Source organism: Bos grunniens, chromosome 15 (assembly GCF_055505025.1).
Source record: "Bos grunniens cultivar Pamir isolate PY7600 chromosome 15, Bosgru_T2T1.0, whole genome shotgun sequence".
NCBI classification, from domain to species: Eukaryota; Metazoa; Chordata; class Mammalia; order Artiodactyla; family Bovidae; genus Bos; species Bos grunniens.
The window spans coordinates 56992646-57015106 of NC_141179.1; the positions used below are offsets into that span (position 1 = coordinate 56992646).

The 22461-nt window shown below is 56.2% G+C and overlaps 1 protein-coding gene across 6 annotated transcripts in view; it reads left to right on the forward strand.

Annotated features, from left to right (window-relative positions):
- Nucleotides 1-22461, forward strand: part of CAPN5 (calpain 5) — a 57265-nt gene that overhangs the window by 3161 nt on the left and 31643 nt on the right. For 5 of the 6 annotated variants that reach the window (XM_086340909.1, XM_086340913.1, XM_086340908.1 and 2 more), the window contains 2 exons: nucleotides 13261-13486; nucleotides 21202-21333. In XM_086340909.1, coding sequence (XP_086197035.1) covers nucleotides 13322-13486; nucleotides 21202-21333 — 297 coding nt within the window. In that variant the 5' untranslated portion in view covers nucleotides 13261-13321. The remainder of the gene's footprint in view (nucleotides 1-13260; nucleotides 13487-21201; nucleotides 21334-22461) is intronic. The other variant, XM_086340911.1, reaches the window with a different exon arrangement.

Genomic DNA, 22461 nt, shown 5'->3' on the forward strand with positions numbered 1-22461 from the left:
AGGCTGCGGGTGTGAGGGAGGGTGCTGCTGGCTGAGGCATGGTGGCCTGTGGGTGTGGACTGTGGTTTTTTGCCACAGTGGTGGCTGTGGTCAGCTCTGGGACAAGGGGGCTGGTGGCCAGAGCAGACCAAGCCCACATTGGTAGCCAGCTGGCCAGCACTGTCAGGGTGTGCCCCGATGACCTCAGGACCTTGCAGCCCAGGGGACAAAAGGCAGACTGTCTGCTGGCCTGATCAGCCAGCCCCAGCCTCAGAGCCCCCTGCTGGGTACTTCTGCCAACAGGGTGAGGTGGGGGCAATCAACTGTTTTGTTACTAACAATAGTAACTAAGACACTGAAGTTTGGGGTGACTTTATTTTCCTTGGGAGCAGTTCAAGGAGTAACAGCTTCATCCTCACTCAGTTCCTCCAGCAGGAGAGAGGTATGAGGCTGCATACCTACAGGAGCTGTATTCATCGTATTCATTGCCTGTCGCTGCTGTGATAAATTAACACAAGTTTAGTGGCTTCAGTGGAGTAGGAAATGGCAACCACTCCAGTGGGTTGCCTGGAAAACCCCATGGACAGAGGAGCCTGGTGGCTGACAGTCCGTGGGGTCGCAAGGAGTCAGACCCGACTGAGACACACTCATCCACACAGTGGCTTAAAACAACACAGGTTTATTCTCTTACCGTTTTGGAGGTCAAAGGTCTGAAAAGAGTCTTAGGGGCTAAAGTCAAGGAGTCAGGCTAGTTCCTTCTGGGGGCCCCAGGGCCGCCTCTGTTCCTTGTGGCTGTCCGTGTTCCTCGTGACCCCGTCACCGCATCTCGCTACTTCCCTAGTCCCGTTGCCTTTTCCTCTTTTGGAGTCACATCTCCCTCTGCCCTCTTCTTAAGGACACCTGTGATTACATTTAGGATGTCCCCAGATAATCCAGGATAATCTCTCCATCTCAAGTTCTTTAATCACATCTGCAAAATCTTTTTTGCCATATAAGGTAACATTTGCAGGTTCCAGGGACTATGGAGTCTGTATTTGGGGGACCCGTCATTCACCCTACCACAGGAGCCACCTGCAGTGTTATCGCAGGTCCCGTTCTCAGAGACCCCCCAGGGGGTCACCCTCAGCGTCTGTAACCCTCAGCCTAGAGGCTTCGGCTGGCAGAGCCTGGGCTGCAGCACCTCTGGGGCAGTGTGCTGGTGTGTCCCCAGGGGTTGCCCCAGTGACCAGACCCCATCCCGGGATCCTTAACATGCCGTCAGGTTAAGCCTTCCAGCATGCTTGCATGTGTGTTAAGTCGCTTCACTCATGCCTGACTCTGTGCGACCTTGTGGACTGTAGCCCCCCAGGCTCCTCGGTCCATGGGGTTCTCCAGGCAGGAACACTGGAGTGGGTTGCCATGCCTTCCTCCAGGGGATCTTCCTGACCCAGGGATCAAGCCTTCGTCTCTTACATCTGCTGCATCGGCAGGCAGGTTCTTTACCGCTGGCACCCCCTGGGAAGCCCCTTCCAGGGTGGAGTGCATCTCAGACATTCATTCGCTAACCCTAGTGTCGTGAGGGTCACTTGATCCCCACCATCACTGGGGAGGGCCAGGCTGGGAGCCGCATTTTGCAGATGAGTGCATCAAGGCTGACTGGGGCTAAGTCCTGCCTACAGGAGAGAGGGATGAGGGGAGCCGGAGTTGGGACAGGTTGGGCCAGAGAGCAGGAGACTGCATTTTACAGATGAGCGAGAGCCCTGAGGCTCAAGGAAGGTAACTGTGGTGCCCCTCCTGGGCCTCTGTCTCCCCATCTGATGATGAGCGTGCGGACGGGACTTTCTGAGGCTCTGATTTTCCCTTTGGGCACAGGGAGGAGGAGGAGCTGGCATTGCGTTCAAGGCTGCCTTGGGTGAGAATGTGACATGGGGCAGAGCAGAACGTGGAGCCCAGAGGTGCTGCCAACAGGTTGCTCACCCCGGAAGGAGATGAGTTTGTCATCTGGGAGGTGGGGAGCCTCCTGGTGCCTCCAAGGAAGGACTTGCAGCCAGCCTCCCGGAGATGGCCTGGCTGTGTGCTGTAGACCCCGCCCCAGTATTGGGTCTCCATTTGGTCTCTCCAGCCAAGGCCATGCTCTGGGGTCGTTTCTGCAGCCTGGCCTCCCTGCCTGCCTCCTGGCCTCCTTTCCATCCAGCCGTCTTGTAAATTGTCCAGCAGCCCAGCACCCTCGCTGGTCTTTCAGGGCCCCCACGACCCTGCTGTGGCAGTGTGGCCTGCAAGCCCCTTCTTTCTTCCTTTCCCCCGTGCCCTGTCCTCCAGCCTTGCCTAAATGTTTGTCTCCTCCCAGAAGGTTCCATCTTCCTCCAAACCTTCCACTTCTGTCTGGAAAAATTGCAGCCCACCCTTGGAACTCCTGCTTTGATGCTGCCTCCTCTGTGAGGCTTTCCAGCCCCATCTGAATGAACCACTGTCCTCTTAGAGAGCTCTCTCCACCCGGTGCTGGGGTCACTGTCCTCCACCAGGCTGACTTCCCGGACTGGGCCCTGTCTGACTCCTCACTGCCGCCTTGGCCAGAGCAGAGCGGATGTGTGAAGGCTGAATGGGAGCACGCAGCTAACTGGGACTCCCTGGGGCTGATCAGTGGGTCACTGTCTTTGCTTGAGGGAGGGTGTGCTGGGCCAGGCAAAGCAGAACTCTGGTGTGAGATGGGCCCCTGACTGTCCTGAATGCATCTCTTCCGTCTCAGAGCTCATCTGTGTGATGAGAAGAGTCGAGCTCATTTCTGAGGGTGTGTAGGAGCTTGACCCAGGAATTGAGCCGTTTCCCAGTCTGAGAAATGGGCACCATCCCCACCAGGTTTCCAGCCTTGAGCTTTGGTGGCAGGTGGTTCTAGGGGCCGAGACTGCCTGTGCAGGAAGCAGGAAAAGAGGCTGCTCTGGTGACAGACAACATAGCTCATTGGAGAAACGCAAGAAGCGTCCGCTCTCCACCATTCAACAGTGAGAGCCGGCCGGCCGGCGAGGGCAGGGCTGCCTGAGGTCACACAGTGCTGGAGAGCTGAGGAAGCTTCAGTGACCCGATCAAGTCTCGTTATAGTCAGGCTGCTACCCTTGTGTGGAGTGAGCAGCACCTGTGACCCCCTCTCCCCAGTAGAAGAGAGAAGGGCAGCAGCGTAGGTGCTCATCTGCCCCGTGCCCCGCACCCCCCCCCACCCCCCCCACTCTCCAGCATCTTCTCACCAGGATGTGGTGGCCTGGGTTTCAGACCCAGTGACTTTCAGTGCCCAAACCAGCTGGTTGCCCTGCTGGAGGCTGAACCTTGGCCCGCCTGCTGCCCGGGAAGGTTTCCAGCTTCTCGGGGCCCTGCCCACGCCCGGCAGATCCGGCTGGATCTCACCTGTTTGCCGAGGCTTCCCAGCCCCGTCTGCACAACACCCGGGTCTCAGTGGGACCGCGCAGGGTCAGAGGCCCAGGGGCTCAGCCAGAGCCACCCAGCGAGCCGACCCCGAGGCTGACGTTCCCCCCAGATACACTGCAGAGGCCATCAGTGCCCCAGGACCACTGTCCCCCAGGACCACTGCCCCCCAGGACCAGCGCGAGAGGCTCTGCGCCCCCAGCATGCCTGGCCCTGCCCTCCAGGCCCCCTCATCCCTTAGCACAGGGCATTTGGTCAGGTTTATGTATTAGAAAGATCACTGCAGCTGGGCGGAGACTGGATTAGACAAAGATACGATAAGGGGAGGGCAGTGGAGAAGAAAGACAGGATTTCCCAGCCCCGATGCTGCCTGCTCAGCTAGCCTTGGCTGGAGTGACTCATGGAACCTGGCCCCCCGGCTCTGCTGCCGGAGCCAGCTCACCCTCCTCCTGTGCTCTCCCCGCTGCCCTGCCATTGTTCCTCGGCCCATGGTGAAGGGAGGGAGGCGATCCTGGAGGCCAAGTTCAACCACAGTAGGATGGAGGGATGTGTTGATGGTGGCTTGTGGGGCAGAAGGGAAACAGGAATGGCTGTCGGATAAATGGGCGTGAACAGTTGATAAAACCCAATCCATGCAAAGAGCCAGGCAGTTACCAGGGTTTGGGGCTCCTGGCCCCCTCCCTGGCCGCTGGGCTTCCCCGCCCTGGCTCCCAAGAGGCCCTCCTTGGCTCGCATTACTGCTTCAGCATCTGACCCTCCGTATCTCCCCTTGGCTTCCCCAGTGAAGGCCCATGTCCTGCAGAGCCGGTCCTGCTAGCTTTCCCCACTCCGAGGATCTGCTTTCACCCCGCCCCCCACCTTCTGGCTGTTACCTGGGGCTCTTCTGCCCTCCCTCCACCTGGAGTGCATCCTGCCCCTCTCCTCTGCTCATCCCCGCCTAGCCTTCCAGCCCAGAGACACCACCATCCTTCCCTCCCCTATTGCATGACTTCTGGGAGCCCTGACCGCAGTGTTTCCTGCTTAGTCTTGCTCTGCCTCTGTCCCCTGTGCCCCTCCTCCTGGGGACTGGACTGCCTGGGGGATCTGATCCTCTCCTGTGAGCTCAGGACCAGCCCAGAGGGATGCCAGTGAAGATGAGAACATTCATTGACTGTTCCTGGAATTGTAAGATGCAGCTCTTTGGCCCTTCTCTGGTCATATGGCAAAGGGACCGGGGCTCTGTGTCGTGGAGTGGGATGTGGTGGGAGGTTGAGGAAGGGTGGGTGCGCTTAGCCTATCAGGCATCCTTGGCTCCTTCAGCTGGCCCTGGATTACTCCCCTTCTGCCGAGCCATGCTGCAGCATGGGCACCCACGGAGGGGTGTGGGGATGGGGGCCCAGAGGAGGGACCCCCCCCCAGCGAGCCCTTTTGCGGTCTCCCTTTCACTTCTGCAGCAGGCTGGTCCCCAGGGACAGGTGGGTCTGCCTCCCACCCAGCTCTGAAACGTGTCTGCTCTCATTCACACATGAGCACACAAGCTCTCTGACCTGCTTTCTGGTTTTTCCGCCCTGGTCTCGTCCTTCCCCAGTGCCTTCTCCGTGTGGCAGCAGGTGGATCTCAAGTCCCTCCCCTGCTCAGCACCCTTCCCAGCTCTCCATCAGCTCGGGATGAAGCCTGATCCCCTTCCAGAACCTCTGGCTGGGATCCTGGGCAGCCTCGCCTGTGGTCTCCTCCTGCACCTCCACTGCCGCCCTGCCTCAGCTCAGTTCTTGGCCTCGGGGCCCAGAGCAGCTCCTGAGCATGGTGCCTGGCTGGCTGGTGCTCCCTTCTCAGAGAGGGAGCTTTGGAGTTGTGTGTCCAGTGGGGTGTGGGCCTGCCACCCCCACCTTTTGGGTCCTCTCTTAGGGTTGAGCACTCCAAGGGTCAAAGCCACAAGTGGCCTGTGAGATGGAGAAGGAGGCCCACACCTGTGCGTGAAAAGGCCAGAGGCCAGGACTCTGACCCAGCCTGGGCTCTTTCCCTGCTCCATACCCCCTGGGTCATCTTGGGTGCCAGGCAGGACCCTACACATATGTAATGTCAAGTCTGTCAGGCTGGGCTACGAGGGACCCAGAACTGGTGAGATCTGGGTCACTAGATTCAGCGAGCCCTTCTTCCTGGGATATTGCGCTAACTTTTTCTGTTTATGACTTTTATTAAATCACAACTGACCTACAGAACGATGCATAAATCAGAGACATACAGCTCTGTGACCCTTCCACATGGCCACCACCCAGATCAAGGAGCAGTGTTACTGGAGTCCCAGAAGCCCCCTCTTGCCCCTTCCAGTCACTGCTCCTAAAGGCAGCCACCATCCTGCCTTATACTCACCAAAGGTGACTTAGGGCTGCTTTCCAATTTTCCATCAGTGGAATCACAGCATTGCTTAATAATTTGCCCATTTTCACTGTGTGTAATATTCCATTAAGCACCACATTCATCCTTCCTTCTGATGATAGGCATTTGAGTTGTTTCTAATTTTCGGCTATAAGAAATACTTCTGCGCTAAACATTCTTGTATTTCTTTTTTTTGTTGTTGGTGAATATGTGCATGTGTTTCTGTTCAGTGTATACTTATGAGTAGAATTACTGAGTGATTAAGCATTTGTTCAGCCTTAATTAATATGGTCAAACGGTTTTGGAAAGTGGTTTTACCAGTTGATCCTCCCACCAGCAATGTGGAAGAGCTGGACTTGGGGGAGAGAGTGTATGTATGTCTCTTCCTGCAGCCGTTCTGATCAGGGTATAATGGCATCTCACTGTGCCTTTAATTTGTATTTCCTTGATGATCAGTGCAGCTGAGCACTTTCCTTTTTGTCTGTTTACCGTGTGGATGTGCCTTTTCTAATGTTTTCTTCAAAAAGCTTTGTTGTTTTACCTTTCAGTCAGATTTGCAGCCTGTGTGAAATTGCTTTTGTGTATGGTGTGAGGCTGGGGTCACAACGAAGCTTTTCCCACAAGGATAGCCAGTCGACTGAGCACCATGAGCTGAAAAGATCATCCTTTCACTAAGGCACTGTGATGTCACCTTTTGTCAAAATCAGAGGAACTTTCTGGTCTGTTCCCTTGGTCTGTCCACCCTGTGCCAGCCCCACGCTGTGTCAGTTACTAGAGCTTTTGAAAGGTCTTGTTAACCGTGACTGTGGGTCCTCCAGCTTGCTCTTTTCCAAATGGCCTGGGGCCCCCCGAGTGCTGGCTCTGTTATCCCACCTCTCAGAGGAAGCCCCACGGCTCAGAGAGGTAGTGTGACTTTCTTTCCCCTGCCACACAGCTCTTGAATGCAGTCTCCAGGCGTGGTGTAATTCTGAGGTTCCCACCTACACCACCGGGAACTTAGATTCTTGAAATCAATTTCCTTCTTCCTTGATACTTTTTAAAGGAAACCGTGTGTTTACTGTAAATGGAAAGTCAGTATTCAGTTCAGTTCAGTCACTCAGTCGTGTCGGACTCTTTGCGATCCCATGAATCACAGCACGCCAGGCCTCCCTGTCCATCACCAACTCCCGGAGTTTACTCAAACTCATGTCCATTGAGTCGGTGATGCCATCCAGCCATCTCATCCTCTGTCGTCCCCTTCTCCTCCTGCCCCCAATCCCTCCCAGCATCAGAGTCTTTTCCAATGAGTCAGCTCTTTGCATGAGGTGGCCAAAGTATTGGGAGTTTCAGGTTTAGCATCAGTCCTTCCAAAGAACACCCAGGACTGATCTCCTTTAGAATGGACTGGTTGGATCTCCTTGCAGTTCAAGGGACTCTCAAGAGTCTTCTCCAATACCACAGTTCAAAAGCATGAACAGTATGAAAAGTCAGTATTACTCTCCATAAATACAAGGTAACTGGAAGGATCTTAAAAAATAAAACAACAGAAAAATCCATTCAGTTCTAGCCAGGTGCTGTTGCTTTGAGCCTGGGCCTGGCTCCTCTTTTGTTAAGTAAATGGGCAAGGGCTGTGAGGGAATCAAGATTTGCTGGACAAACTGAGTTCTCCTTGCAGGGAATAACTTTCTTACTGAAAGTTATCGCCACATGGTAAAGAATGTGCCTGCAATGTGGGAGACTGGGTTCGATCCCTGGGTTGGGAAGATTCCCCTGGAGGAGGGAATGGCAACCCACTCCAGGGAATTCTTGCCTGGAGAATCCCCATGGATAGAGGAGCCTGGTGGGCTGCAGTCCATGGGGTCTCAAAGAGTCAGACACAATTGAGCGACTAAGCACAGCACAAAGCATTTTCGAGCGCCCTCTAAAATGATCCCAGTGCTAAGCCAGAGCACGCTGGGGAAAGGCTGGAGGCCTGGGGTCCAGCTGACGGGCTGCAGGTTTTGTACATGCTCCTTGATGTCCTCATTTCAAAAATGAGACTAAAACTCTCTCCTGTTTTCTCCCTGGCTGCAGTGGCTGAACTGTCCAGGGAAGGCTCAGTGGTATCGGGTCCCCCACCCCCAGCTGGCTCTGTATGGCCTGCTGCAAGATGAGCCCTTACTCTGCCCATGTACCGCTGGCCTGTCCCCACCACCTCCAGCAGGTCCAGGGACAGCAGATCTGGCCAGCCCTCCCGGAAGGTAGTACACACTGTTTCCAAGGTGAAGCTAGACAGAGCTCCTGTAGGGCAGATGCCACCCTAGAGACTGGAACCAGGAAGGGCTGACAGCAGCAGCTCAGAGGGGTTAGCAACTTACCCAAGGATACACAGAGGTAAGTCATGCAGCTGGGATTCAAACTCAGGAGTGGCTGTCGGATAAATGACCTACTGGAAGACTGTGTTCTCTGAGCTCCCTGGCAGGTGGTCCCGTGCCCTTGTTCTGACCCAGGTCAGCGCCCCTGGTCTCCGTCCACAGGACTCCACTGTGCCAGGCTGTGTCTGAGTTGCCTGGTGCTTCTCTGCCTCTGAGACTTCGCTTGAGCGGTTCCCTCTGCCTGGAGTGGCCTTTCTCTCCCGAAGCACAGCTGACTTCTGGGCCCAGGACTTGTGAAGGCCTCTTTGTGTCCCTCTTGCTGGAACCTCTGAAATGACACATATTCTGTGCTGCCTGTGTCTGTGGACTGCACTAGACCATGATGTTCCGTGGGGACAGAAACCTTGAACTGTTGTGCCCTTCCTGTCTGGGGAGGCACGTTGTAGAAGAGCTGCAGACAGCCGCGCTGACACCCTGGGAGCACAGCACGCAACGGTCAGAAAGTGACGTTCCTGTTTCACATGGCCCTATCTCATTTGATCCTCCCAGAGGCCTTGGTGCATTATCTCTTCCTCCCAGACAAGGGCCATGAAGACCAGAGAGGCGACATGGCTTGTGCAGCTTTCACAGCTTAGGGGGACCAGGGCACCAGGGCTTTAGCCATATCTTCCCCGGACAGTCAGGAGCAGGAGGGGAGAGAGAGATAGAGGCTCCATCTAGTGAACCCTGGCCTTCAGGAGACCTAGAGCTGGTGCGGCTCTGATATGGCAAGCTGCTCTCCCTTGGGAGTCCTGGCCCCTCTTTGAACCTGTTTTTCCCGTCTGTGAAGGAATTCCTCCTGCATCACCTGTGTCGGCGCATTCAGCCCCAATTCACTGAACCTGCTCCCTAAGGTTGGACGTTAGGGACACAGAGAGGAGCTGAACGTGGGTTGTGTCCTGAAGGGCTGCAGGCTGGGAGGCAGATAAGTCATGTGCAGATGGGGTAAACAGCAGGTGCTGTCACGGGGTCCGGGGACTGTGGAGGTGGAAGGAGGGCCAGTGTCAGGCAGGTGGGAGGCACTTGGGCCAAGTCTTGACAGGCGACCAGGAGCTCTCCAGCTGTGCCCGTGTGGATGGAACAGTGTGTCTAACGGCCCTGAGTGGTCTGCGAGGAGCTTGTGGGAACTTAGGCTCCAGGTGGAGAATTGAGGGGGCAGGGCTCGGGGAGACAGGCAGGGGCAGAGGGAAGAGGGCAGGCTAGGGGGCAGCTAGGAGGCTCGGGCTGTCCTGTTAGTGCCTCCAACACAGTGTAATATTGCAGAAGACAGGACGTGCCCCCGGCTTAGACACGGAAAGCAGAGGCTGGGGTTTGGAAGCTCGTTTTCTTGGTGGCTGGTTTATCTGTGCCATCAGTGGTTATGCCTGGAACTACAGGGAGGGAACAAAGCTCAGAGGCTTGGGGTGTTGACCCAGTGGATGGACTGGAGGTGACCTTGGGGCAGGTGAAGGGTGCAGGAGGGCAGTGGGGGAAGTGCAGCCTGTGCAGAGGCCAGGGCCAGAGAGGCTGGGCTAAGGAGGCCAGGGTCAGCCTGGCGGCAGGCGTGAGGCTGGAGAGATGGCTGAACTGGGTCAGACCCTCCGCCCAGCCAGGCCTGGGCCCTGATCTCCTGGCCCTGGGCCCGGCTGAGCTTTCCCCTCTCGGCTTGTGCCTCCCTTCTATCCTCAGGAGCAAACCTTCCCAGCGTGTTGGCCGCTGCGAGGCCTGGAGGGCGGCCAGAACCCTCACTCTCCACCGGCCGGGCTGTGTGACCTCGGCCAGCTCGCTCCTCCTCCCTGGGTTCTCTGGGCTCTGAACACGGGAATTGCTGGAGCTGATTTCTGGGCTCCTCCTGCTTTCAGCTCCTTTGATCTAATTCTTGCAGCTTAAATTGCTTCCTGAGCCGGTCCTACCGGAAACTGGGATGCTAATGGCGCTCCTGGTGGCTGTGTGCCAGAGCCCAGGGGCTGGCTCTCCAGGCTCATGTCTCTTTCCTCAGGCCTCCGACGCTGGGAGGGTGGGTGAAAGGTAGAGGGATGGCCAGAGAGGGTGAGGGGTTGGCCTGAGGTCACACAGCAGTGGCACAAGCGGGCCCAGTACGATGTATGGGCAGAAAATGAAGTGGCTGCGGGTCCAGAGGAGAGGATGAGCCAGCCCTCGACCCTCGGCCCTGCTCTCCCTGTCCACCTGTGTTCCGCCCTCACTGCCCAGTCTCACCTCCTTCCTTTCCTGTCTCTCCTCTCCATTGAATCCCCTCATCTTGCCCTTCCTGCGGGCCTGGCTAAGCAGGGTGTGTGTGGGGTGAGCCCAGCCCGGCCTGGCATTCACCCCCTTTTCTCCTGCACTTTGGGGTCACCAGGCCAAGGTGGAGGCTCCAAAGTCAGAGGATATGGGTTCAAGTCCAGACTCTGCCGTGGAACTTGGGCATGTCGCCTCCCTGCACTGAGCCTCAGTTCTCTTTTCTGAAAGATGGCAACAGTGAAAGGCATACCCAGTGGATCCTAAATGTAGACCTCTAGCCAGGTGGTGTGCGCATGGCAGGTGCCAGAGACACGAGGGTCTGTCTTGAGAATGAGAGGGAGCTTGTCTGCTTCTCCTTCCTCTTCTTTCTGGCCCGCTAAACAGTCTCCTCAGCCTTTGGTCAGTTATACTGGCATCTTCCAGTTACTGAGGCAATATTGTTCCTAATATGGAGGTGAGAAAATGGGGACTCAGAGAGGCTGAGTGACTTGTTCAAGGCCTCACGGCGGGCGAAGGGTACAGCTGGGAGTGACACCCACATCAGTCGTGCTCTCGAACTCATGTCTGCCCTAGAAGCCAGCCTGCCTTGCCTCGGTTTCCCTCAGCTATGCTGGGAAGTCGGGGCCTGTGTCTTTGGGGAGTGGGGCTTATGGCGCTGCCCTGAGCAGGCCCATGGTAAGTAGGTTCCGGGGGGCGTGGAGCTGCCAGATGGGGTCTGAGCTACACAGGCGGAGATGGGGTTGTTCGTCAGGTGCCTGGCTGTCCCAGCATCTGTCAGGGCACTTACTTGCTGCTGCTCCCTCCCCTCCCGGAGCCCTTTCCTGGCCACGTCAGTCCAGTCTGTGTCTCCTGGGTTTGCTCAGCATACAGCTGCAAGGTTAGGGTGCTGGACTGCGGGCGCTGAAGGGAGGATGCTTGTGGTGCAGCACCCTCTGCGTCGGGCTCTGTGTCGGGGCCGCACGTGGACTCAAGCCCAGACTCTGCTGTGGGATTTGGCCCTTGTAAAAATGGACCCACTGGTCCTCATCTGGGAGGGCCTAGGTGAGGGGTCTAAACTGAACACAGGGATATCAGGGTCATCAGCCAGGGGAGGTGAGCAAACCCCTGGGCTTGGTGTAGCCCTTAAAGGACCACCTGAGGGGGTTTCCTTAGTGGCTCAGACAGTAAAGAATCTGCCTGCAATGCAGGAGACCCAAGTCCAATCCCTGGGTCGGGAAGATCCCCTGGAGGAGGGCATGGCAACCCACTCCAGTATTCTTGCCTGGAGAATTCCATGGACAGAGGAGACTGGCAGGCTACAGTCCACGGGGTTGCAAAGAGTCAGACACGACTGAGTGACTTAACACTTTCATTTAGGGGGAAGGGAGGTCAGAGAGGGAGATGGGTCAGGACCAGTGCTGGAAATCACCCTCAAAATCCAGGAAGAGGAGACTGACTGTTCAGGTGTGTGAGGTGCTGCAGGGTCTGGGAGGCTGTGTGGGAGAGGCTGGCTGGACACCCTCAAAATCCAGGAAGAGGAGGCTGACTGTTCAGGTGTGTGAGGTGCTACAGGGTCTGGGAGGCTGTGTGGGAGAGGCTGGCTTTGGAATTGGAAGGTCACAAGGTGAGGTTGAGGGTCCTCAGGGGAGGTAAGGTCACCAGGATTAAGGAGAGTGCTCCCTGCGGGACTGGAAACCTTGATTCCAGAAGTGCGGTTAAGAAGGCAGAGCCCTGGAGGGAGGAGGCTACATGATTGATTGACGGCTGGCGGGGTCTCCAGGGCCGAGGGTTTTCCACACAGGACAGAGATGATCTCGTGACTCTGGGAGCTTCCCTGGTGGCTTAGACGTGTTAAGTAGTTAGAATAGGGAAAAGGAGTCCAGAATGGCGGTGGCTAAAAGATAAGGAAGAGAAAAGCCAGTGAAAAGAGAACAAAGGAAGGTCGGACCTCAGGTAGAACAAACAACACTCTGGCTAACCCAATTTACATAGGGCAGGCCCGGGGTGGCTGGGGGGTGGGGTGGGGAACAAATAAAAAGAGGAGCCAAAGGGCTGGGGCTCCCCCCCGCCGCCCCCCACCCAGCACGCTGGGGCGCTCTTCTCTTCGGTCTTTGGGTCGACATGCCCTCACGCCTTGAGGATGGATTTTCCTGTTATTATCTAAATAAAATAGAGCTGTAACACGGAGCTGTAACACTGATTTGTCTAAGAGCTGTAACATGGTCCATTCGAGACCTGAGAGCTATAACACGGTCTGTCCAAGACCCGAGAGCTGTGACATGCCGAGGGCTTTAATGTCTGTCACTCCAGATCTTTGTTGTGACGAGACAGAACTGAGGAGTATACACTCATGTGACAGACATAAAGAATCTGCCTGTCAATACAGGAGACCCGTGTTTGATCCCTAGGTCAGGAAGACCTCCTGGAGAAGGAAATGGTAACCTACTCCAGTATTCTTGCCTGGAGAATTGCATGGACAGAGGATCCTGGCAGGCTACAGTTCATGGGGTCGCAAAGAGTCACACACAACTGAGCGACTAACAACACTTCCTGAGGGTGTGACACCAGCCAGGGGGCTGCTGGATCACCGCTAGTCTGACTCTGCCTGGGAGGTCTAGAAAGGCTGGTGGAACAAAGAAAGGGAGGACATGGGTGCGTCCAGGCAGCCCTGATCACCATTGTGTTTGCACCCTGTTGGCCCATGGGCCTGGCGTCACCGCTGAGCATCACAAATGAGATTCAGGCTGTGGAGTCAGGCCAGTCATTCCTCTTCCTGCTTTGCTTCTAACAGCTGTGTGACCTCGGGCAGGTCTCTCCCCTTCTCTGAGCCTCAATTCTGGCTCGTACAATGGGGATGAAGATGCCCGCTTTCCAGGGTGGTGGGGAGGGACCACCTCCTTCAGGGTCCTGCGGGCCTCAAGTTCTCAGGAAGTGATGATCTTCTGATCTTCTGCCCTTCCAGGTGCCCGGGAGCTGCCCTCTGCTGCCTCGTCTCGGCCTCGCCTCCTGGGGCAGCATTCACCATGTTCTCCTGCGTGAAGCCCTACGAGAACCAGAACTACTCAGCCCTGAAACGGGCCTGTCTGCGCAGGAAGGTGCTCTTTGAGGACCCCAACTTCCCCGCCACCGACGATTCACTCTACTATAAGGGCAGCCCAGGGCCCACTGTTAGGTGGAAGCGGCCCAAGGTCAGTGTCTGGTCTGAACTGGAGCTGAGACAGGCAGGCCTAGACCCACCTAGCCTGCAAGGGACAGTGGATGGCTGGGAGGGCTCACTCCGAGGCCCTAGGTGACAGAGAAAGTGGAGGGGCTGACGCAGGGCCTTCCTGCTGTCAGATTGCATCTGCATAGGGAGCCAGTTGTTCAGTTGCTCAGTCGTGTCCAACTCTTTGCAACCCCATGGACTGCAGCATGCCAGGCTGCCCTGTCCTTCACTACCTGCTAGTTTGCTCAAATTCATGTCCATTGAGTCAGTGATGCCATCCAACCGTCTTATCCTCTGTCGCCCTCCTCTCCTCCTGCCTTCAGTTTTTCCCAGCATCAGGATCTTTTCCAGTGAGTCGACTTTTTGCAACAGGTGGCCAAAGTATTAGAGCTTCAGCTTCAGCATCAGTCCTTCTAATGAATATTCAGAGTTGATTTCCTTTAGGATCGATTGGTTTGATCGCCTTGCTGTCCAAAGGACTCTCAAGAGTCTTCTCTAGCACTACAGTTCGAAAGCATTGATTCTTTGGCGCTCAGCCTTCTTTATGGTCTGACTCTCACATCTGGGCCTGACTACTGGAAAAACCATAGCTTTGACTATAAGGACCTTTGTCAGCAAAGTGATGGCTCTGCTTTTTAGTACGCTGTCTAGGTTTGTTACAGCTTTCCTTCCAAGGAGCAAGTGTCTTTTAATTTAAGGGAGCCAGGAGAATGGCCCCCAATTCTGTAGCCACCACTCAGCTTCCTTATGAGGGAGATGGGGCCCTCTGTTCTGCCACCCAGGGTTGTTTTGGGGATACAAATGAGGTGATGTGGATGTGACGTTTTTCTAGTATGATTAGAGTGACATTCAAGTAGAAGAAATTTACTTTGCTGATTATTGTCAGTGATTTTTGTAGTGATTTTGAAATAGTTATTTGCTGTACATGGAAAGCATTTTATTATGATGGTTAATCAGTAATAATAGTGGTAGTAAAAAATAAAAGTACTGCATAGAGTTGTTGTGAGCGTTTAAAGAGATGATGCATGAAAGTCTGGCACGGGGCCTGGCACCCATAAGACAGCTGTCATCATTTCTGTTGGAATCGGTGAATTATGGAGCATCTGGCTGGCGGCTCACTCTGTCTTGGCCTGGGTCGCTGAGGCTGGAATGTGTTGAACAGAAGTATCTGGCCTCATGGCATGACCTCATCCTCTTTAACCATGATTCCTGAGTGTGAGAGTGGGTGCCCCAGGGGCCTGGGTGACGACTGAGAGGCTGCTGAAGGCCACCCCCAGGTCCCCCCCCCCGCCCCCGTGCTGCACCACGAGCATCCTCCCTTCAGCGCCCGCAGCCGTGGTGGTGACACAGAGTTGTTCACACCAGAGGGACTCAGTGGTGGAGACAGTGATGGACCTGGGTGCCTGGAGCCAGGGAGACCCCCTGTCCGGCACTCAGAGGTGCTCACAGGAGGCATTGCAGAGCTGAAGGGTGAGAGGGTATGGTGTGAGAAAGACCTGCGCTTGAAGTCCTCAGGCGTATCTGGGACTAGCATCGGTGGGGGGGAGTAAGGGGAGAGGAGGTCCGGGGCCCTGGGCTTGGTGGAGCTGAGCCAGGCCAGCTGTGCTCTGAGGCAGCGGGAATCACAGGCCAGATTCTCAACAGCGTTTTCACGGGCAGATTTGCACTTTACGAAGTTCCCTCCAGCCCCCTGGACGTTTGGGGAAAGTGAAATTTAGTTTTTAATGTTCCTCTCATAGGCTGGGCTCTCAAGTCCCTTCCAAGACAGAAAATCCTGTTTTCTTAGACTAGGATACTTATGAGGTAGGGAAATTGAGTCCAAGAAGGGTGGGCACATGCTTCGATCACTCAGGGAGCCGGGAGCAGAGCCAGGCAGGGACCCAGCAGTCCTGCTTCCCCTGGCCCACCTGCCCAGTTCCAGAGAGCCTCCCTAGTGCCCCAGGGACTTCCACACCATGAGTTGCACTGCCTTGGTTCTCTGAGCTCCCAGCCGCCTCCTGGCTGGCCTGGGACTCCTGTCCTTGGCGCACCCCCAACCCCCATGCCTCCTCCCTCCTCTTTGGTGGGTGGGTGGGGAAGGAGGCCGGCCTCAAAAGGCCTTTGTGAGGCTTTCGGTGGAGGGGAGACACTGGAGCCCTCTGCCCTCCTCTCACCCCACTCCCTCGTGGCCCACCTCCTGGCCCTCTCCTGCCCTCTGGCCATCACCCAGGCATTTTAGATCCTGTGGCTCTGGAAGGAAGCTGCTGAAGCACTGCTGGGGTTGGTTGGGCTTGATACAGTGAGAAGAGGAAACGCCAGGCTGCCTGGGCTCAGCCACCTCTTGCTGTGTGACCCTGGTGGAGTCATCTGCCCTCTCTGGGCTTTCTGCCTGCCAGTTCGGGAGTCCTGCCTTGCACACTGCCCTGCATTGCCCTCCTCACCGGGCGTGGTGCCCAGTCCTCCACAGACATGCAAAGAGGAGGAACAGAGCTGCCCTGCCTGTCGAGGACTGGATGTGGAGGCGGGTGACAGGCAGCGTGTGGCGGTTGGTATTGAGAAGGAGGTGACAGAGTGGGGCCCAGGAGCAGTTGTGGGGGGTCAATTCTGGTTTGGAAGGCAGCTCAGGGCCAGGCACCGCTGAGTGGTGTGCAATGAGGGGGTGAGATGGTGTGGACCCGGGTGTGAGGGATGGGCGTGTGTATGTAGCCCTGCTCCACAGACAGGACACAGGACATGGGGTTGGTAGCCCCCAAGGGCCGGAAGCCATGCCCTTGCCTCGGGTAGGTGTGGCAGGGCCAGCCCAGTGGGGTGACCATTAACTCCCAGCTGTTTGGCCCTGGGCCAGTGAGATGGAACTTTGGCCCAAAGCAGCCACGTTGCTATGGAGTTCCACTTCCTGGGTCCTGTGACCTGACTGTTTACAAATAGAGCAAAAACCCAACTTTCTGGAAGGCCCGGGGGAAGCCGTTTTCACTCCTGTCCCGCCCCCAGCTCCTTCTCTTGATGTGAGTCTGGTATCCTTAGTCTGGTATTGTGGCCTTTCTGCTCTTGGGGGATCTCCTCAGTCAGCCTCCCTGTATGCCAGCCTCCCTCCTCTTTCTCCCAAAATGGAATGAGGAAGCTGGCCGTGGAGCCAGAGGTGTGACCTTGAATGCGTCACTTTCCTCCTGGGGCCTCGGCTGCCTGCTCCGTGAATGGGGAGGAGTTCTTCCTTCCCCTGGCGTCTGGAGGTTGAGAGTCTTGAGGTGCTTGTGCTATTAGACACACCGGAGGCAGATGACAAACTTCCTTCCCTCGACCACCTGCTCCAGCGAGCCTGATGCTAGGGACCCAGAGTCAGTCCTGCTCGGAAGCCCCACCTCCTGTGGGCTCTCTGGTCCGTTGCAGTCCCACCCAAGGCACCTGCCCCAGCCCACACCTCCTCCTCCTCTCAGCTCCAATGTTTCTTGCTTCTTTACCATTCAGTAAACATTTGCCGGGCGCCTCCCTCAGGGACCTAATCAGGGAGATAAGAGGAGATGAGAAACTGGAGGAGAAGGCCTGTGACTCAGGGAATCCCAAGGGGATGGGTAGATGGAGGGGTGCGTCCTCTTTTCTCAAGCCCAAGGCCTTAGTACCGCCACTTCTCCTCCCTGTGGGGTAGACCCCGCCATGTCCCCCCATGCTCTGCCTTCCCCAATCTCTGGGGATAAGAGATAAGGACCCCAATCTCAGGTCCTTTGGAATCAAGAAAGGGACAAATCCAGGTCCCACAAACAGACGTCGGTTTTGGAACCTCCCAGGTTCTCGCACGGTGGCCTGGTGGTCTCCAGCCCTGTGTCTGGGGCTCAGACTCACACCAGCACCTGGAGAAGACCCTGCTTCCCGGCTGTGCTGAGTAGTAGTCTCCATTATGATGTGAGATGAACAGTTTGTGCCGAGTCCAGCCACCTGGGCCTCTGCCCTGCCTAGGAACGGCCCCTCCTGGGTGCATGTGGGGTGGCCTCTGAGGAGGGGATTGCTGGGGAGGCGGGTCTGTGGCAGAGGCGACAGGGCACAAGCTGTAACCCCTGCCCTGCTTTCCATCCCAGGCAGAGGTCCCGCTTTCTTCCTGGACCTCAGTCTCCTGGTTGTCTAATTGATTCTGGTTATGATCTTAGATTCCGGGAGGGAGATGACTGGGGTGAAGGTGGATGGACGATGAGAAGGGGTGAGGGCAGAGGGGCTGAAGGTGCCCTGGACCTGCTGACCCCCCTCTTTCTACACCAGGCCTGGAAACCTGAAGTTCAGGTTCAGGGAGGAGGTGGTTATGGGCTGTGACCTGTGTCCTGTGGAGGTGGTTTAATAGGCTGGGAGAGACTGAGAGGTGGCCACAGAAGCAGGGGGCTGGGCCCCAGACAGAGGTCCATTGACCACAGAGGAGCGGTCATCCCAGCCCTAGGGGTGGCCTGGCCCAGAACCTGCCAAGCCCAGTCCCTGACACTGGCGGTGGGCAGAGCCAGGCCTGGACCCTGCCCTGGAGCTCGCAGGCTGGTGGGGAGACTCCCAAGGTGAACCTCAGTGTGGGCAGCGATGGGAGGGAGCACAGGTGGCTGATGTTGTCAGAAGCAGCATCTGTCTCCAGGCTGTGGCCAGATCCCATCTTGGGGGGAATTACGAGTTTCCATTCCTTTCCCCTCTGGAGCCTCCCTGCCCTCAGTCCGCTCCATGCTTGCTCTGCCGGCATCACCACCTCCAGGCAGTCTCCTCTGATCTCTCCCCGTGTTCCTGCTGTCACCGCTGGGCTTGTGTGGAGGGTTACCCTCAGATTTCTCCTCCAGGGCTCTGCCTGTGGGCTGGGGCTTTTCTGACTGGCTCTGTGCTCTGTCCCTAGCTGATGGCCCAGGACAGGTCGGAGGACAGATGTGGGTCTTGAGAAGTCAGGCCCTATAGTGACACGGGTGAGGGTCTGCGCTGCCCCTGACCCCTTGGGCTTAATGCCATATGGCAAGTCCCCCACGCTGGGCTGAGGACAGGTGCAGGGGGATGGGGAAGGGACAGTGGCCTTGTCACTCACAAGCCCTGGTCCAGATGGAGGCTCCGGAGCTAACTGTCTGGACTGGAGTCCCAGTTCACCTGTTCCTCCATGGCCTTTCACAAATGACTTAATCTCTCTGTGCCTTGGTTTCATCATCTGTAAATTGGAAATGTTAACCATGCCTATCTCTCAGGATCGTTCTGCACAGCTAGGCACACAGCTGGTGCCTGGTCATTGCAGGCTGTTTCTGATTGTTCCATTCAGGGTGTCCCAGGGTGGCCCCGGGTGCCTCCAACCTCTAGTAGTTTCTCTATCTTAAGCTGGCAGACCCACGCCTCTCCTGGTAATGGGAACACACCTTAGACCGCCTCCTCCTCTCTGCTCCCTCCCGGACTGGAGGATTTGCCCCTGGTCTGTGCTCCCTCACAGGGCAGGGCTGAGACTGGAGCCAGGATTCCTGACCCCCCATGCTCAGTCTCTCCCAGGGGCCAGAGCCCTGTTCTGGGGCAGGAGGGCCAGGCAGGGACGGCTGGACCTGCCCACAGGCTGCCTCGTAGGTGGGGCTTAGTGAGGAGGAGAGCTCCGTCTCAAGGGCTAGGCTCTGTCTCATCTGTCCACTTGGCTCGTGACCCTGCACGTCACCGCCCCCTGCCTGACCTTGGCATCCTCGTCTGTGGAGTGGGTGGTCCAGTCTCTGGGCAGGGCCCAGCAGGAGGAGGGGTGCCTTGGAGATCACTTCCTGGGATGCCAGGCAGCAGCTGTCTCTCCCATGGTGGGGATATGACTGGGTCCTCCAGGTATGAAGCCTCCCTCCACACTTGTCCTGCTGACCCCAGGGAGGCAGATGGTGAGTCATGGCTTCCTCTGGCTAGGCTCAGCATGCGGGCCGGGCCTGGGAGATAAGATAAGGAGGGCTTCTGGAGAGCTCTCTGTGTTTCCAGCCTCAATGGATTTCCATGACCTGGAGCAGTGTTACTCAGATCTGTTGCATCCCGCAGTCCACGGTCCGTACTCTGGGGGAGCTGCCTTGCAGCTTGGCCCTGGTCACCCTGAAATCCCATCTGGAGTGCTCATACCCTCAGTCCGGCCCCACCAAACTCTTGATTTTCCCAGGCAGAGGTGGCAACAGGAGTCCTGAACACCTTAGTTGAGCTGATAGCTCTTTGCCCCGTGTTCCCCTGCCTCAACCCACTCCAGTATTCTTGCCTGGAGAATTTCATGGACAGAGGAGCATGGTGGGCTACAGTCCATGGGGTCACAAAGAGTTGGACATGACTGAGTGACTAACATTTTCACTTTCACTTTCCCCCTGCCTCTGTGACCTGTGGAGTCCTTACAAAGCCCTGCAAGTATAATAGTCTGCCTCCTTTGCACAGGGCAGGAAACGGAGGCTCAATGGAGAGGTTGAGTCATTGGCCCAAAGTTGCACAGCAGGAATTTGAAGTCTGTCTTCCTGACTCTGCTACCCTCTGCTGGCTGCTTGCGCTAGGACCTCAATAGCTCTGTGGACACTGAACTGGTTTAAGAGCAGCCGCTGAAGTGGAAGCAGGGTTGTGCTGTGTGGCTGTAACATGTTGTTCAACCTGTCTGGGCCTCAGTTTCCTCATCTGTAAAATGAGCACAGTGCCCACCTCTCAGGACCATGCATGGTGAGGATAGATCACGGTGCCAGCAGGAAGGAAGGCATGCCTCAGTGTTTACCTCCCAGCCCCCTATTGTCTCACTCCCTTCCCCGATTTGGAGAGTGAGCTGTAGAGTGAAGAAGCAGATGGGTGAGGAGGAGGGGTCTGGGGAGGCACTCTGGGAGCTCTGGGGGTATCTGCTCAGTTCTGCCTGGTGTCGGCTTGCTGTGTGCCCTTGAGAGTCACTGCCTTTCTCTGAACCTCCATTCCTTATTAATAAAATGGAATAGCGATGCCACATTTATATGAGATATCTAGAAGAGTCAAATTCATAGAGTCAGAAAGTACATTGGTAGATGCCCCAGGGGCCAGGTGGTGGGATGCAGAGGGGGGATGGGGAGTTAAATGTTTAATGAGGCTAGAGCTTCAGTTTAGGAAAGTGAAAAATCCGGAGATGGATGATAGTGAAAGTTGCCCAGCAGTGTGAATGTACTTAATGCCACTGAGCCATACAGTTAAATATTGTTAAAATGCTATGTTTTATATGGTGTGACTTTTACCACAATTATAAAAAAAGCATTAAAAAAGAAATAAAATGAAAACAAAACCAAGGCCACACTGCTTGGATGGGGTGAAGGTCAGATGAGGCAGTCCGAGGATGCACCCACATGGGTTCTGGCGTGGTCGTCTGTCTCCCCGCTTCTCCCCGCCCTTTGCACTCATCATGTGTCATTTTGGTGTCTTTCTGCCCTGTATCTTGCCCCTCCTGGTGATCGTGGGCCCCTGAAAGCTGGCAGGGATGGGCCCACGGGGCCGCTGGTGCTGGCGGATGATGGACACTGAGTCCTTGCTGGCCAGGGAAGACCACAGGGGGCAGGAGGGAGGTGGTGGCCCTGGTCCAGCCCCCCGAAGTCCTTCCACAGCATTTGCTCATCATCCAGACTCTGGCAGAGGAACAGAGCCCGGGGAAGGGAGAGGGGCTTTCAGAGCGGCCCTAGGGGAAGCTGGGTTTGGAGAGACTTGACACAGGGCCCCAGTTGTCCAGGGCAGGCAGTGGATCTCCCACGCAGACAGTGAGGTCTCCTCTCGGCTTCCCCACAGGACATCTGCGAGGACCCCCGCCTCTTTGTGGACGGCATCAGCTCCCACGACCTGCACCAGGGCCAGGTGGGCAACTGCTGGTTTGTGGCGGCCTGCTCATCCCTCGCTTCCCGCGAGTCACTGTGGCAAAAGGTGAGGCCTGGGGAGGGTGGGGTGCTGGGGAGGCTTAATCAGCCTGGCGCCCTCACCACCAGCTGGGGGAGGTGGGGCCTGAATGAGTAGGTGAGACTTGATGACAGCCTGGGCGGGGGTGGGTTGTGCCAGGGCTCCCCAATATTGGCTGAACCTCAGAATTGCCTTCCCCTCCCCCGCCACTCAGGGGTGGGTGCTGGGAATCTATAGCTCCCAATTCTTTTTTTTTTTTTTTTACTTTCTTTTTTTTTAAATTTTATTTTATTTTTAAACTTTACAAATTGTATTAGTTTTGCCAAGTATCAAAATGAATCCGCCACAGGTATACATGTGTTCTCCATCCTGAACCCTCCTCCCTCCTCCCTCCCCATACCATCCCTTATAGCTCCCAATTCTGACACATTCCCTTGTGACTCTTGGGGGGCCCACCGTGTCCCTGGAGCCACTTGGCACAATAGGCACCTATGAAATGTGGGAGCTGCCTGAATCATGCCGTGTGGAGCCACCACTACCTGGGGCTCAGGAGACCCCTGTCAGGATATGCTGTGTACCTTGGCCAGTTCTTGTCCTTCTCGGGGCCTCACTCTTCTCACTTGTTCAGCGGGAGTGATGCAGACAATCCCGTGTTGTGATTCATGGTTCCCAGCAGCCAGTGTTCTGGACGAGGATGATCGGGTTTTCTGGTGCAAAGAATGGGCTCGAGGTCCTGACACTTCGCCCTCTTGTGGATACATTTGGCGATGCAGCTCAAATCCAACACAGTTCCCTCCCGGGGAGGTGGGGAGGCTGGGAAGCTGGAGTTGCGATTGCTAAACAGTCATTGACAGGGACTGCCTCCTGGGTTCCCACACCAGCAAATACAAGTCATTGGCCCTTTCTCATTCCTATCCTTCCTGCTTTTTCTGTAGAGCAGGGCTTAAGAGCACTGGACACCTGAGTCTTCTGGGCTCAGGTGGGAGTCCCAGCCTCGTCATTTCTTCAATTCAGTTCAGTTCAGTCGCTCAGTTGTGTCCGACTCTTTGTGACCCCATGAATCGCAGCACGCCAGGCCTCCCTGTCCATCACCAACTCCTGGAGTTCACTCAGACTCACGTCCATCGAGTCAATGATGCCATCCAGCCATCTCAT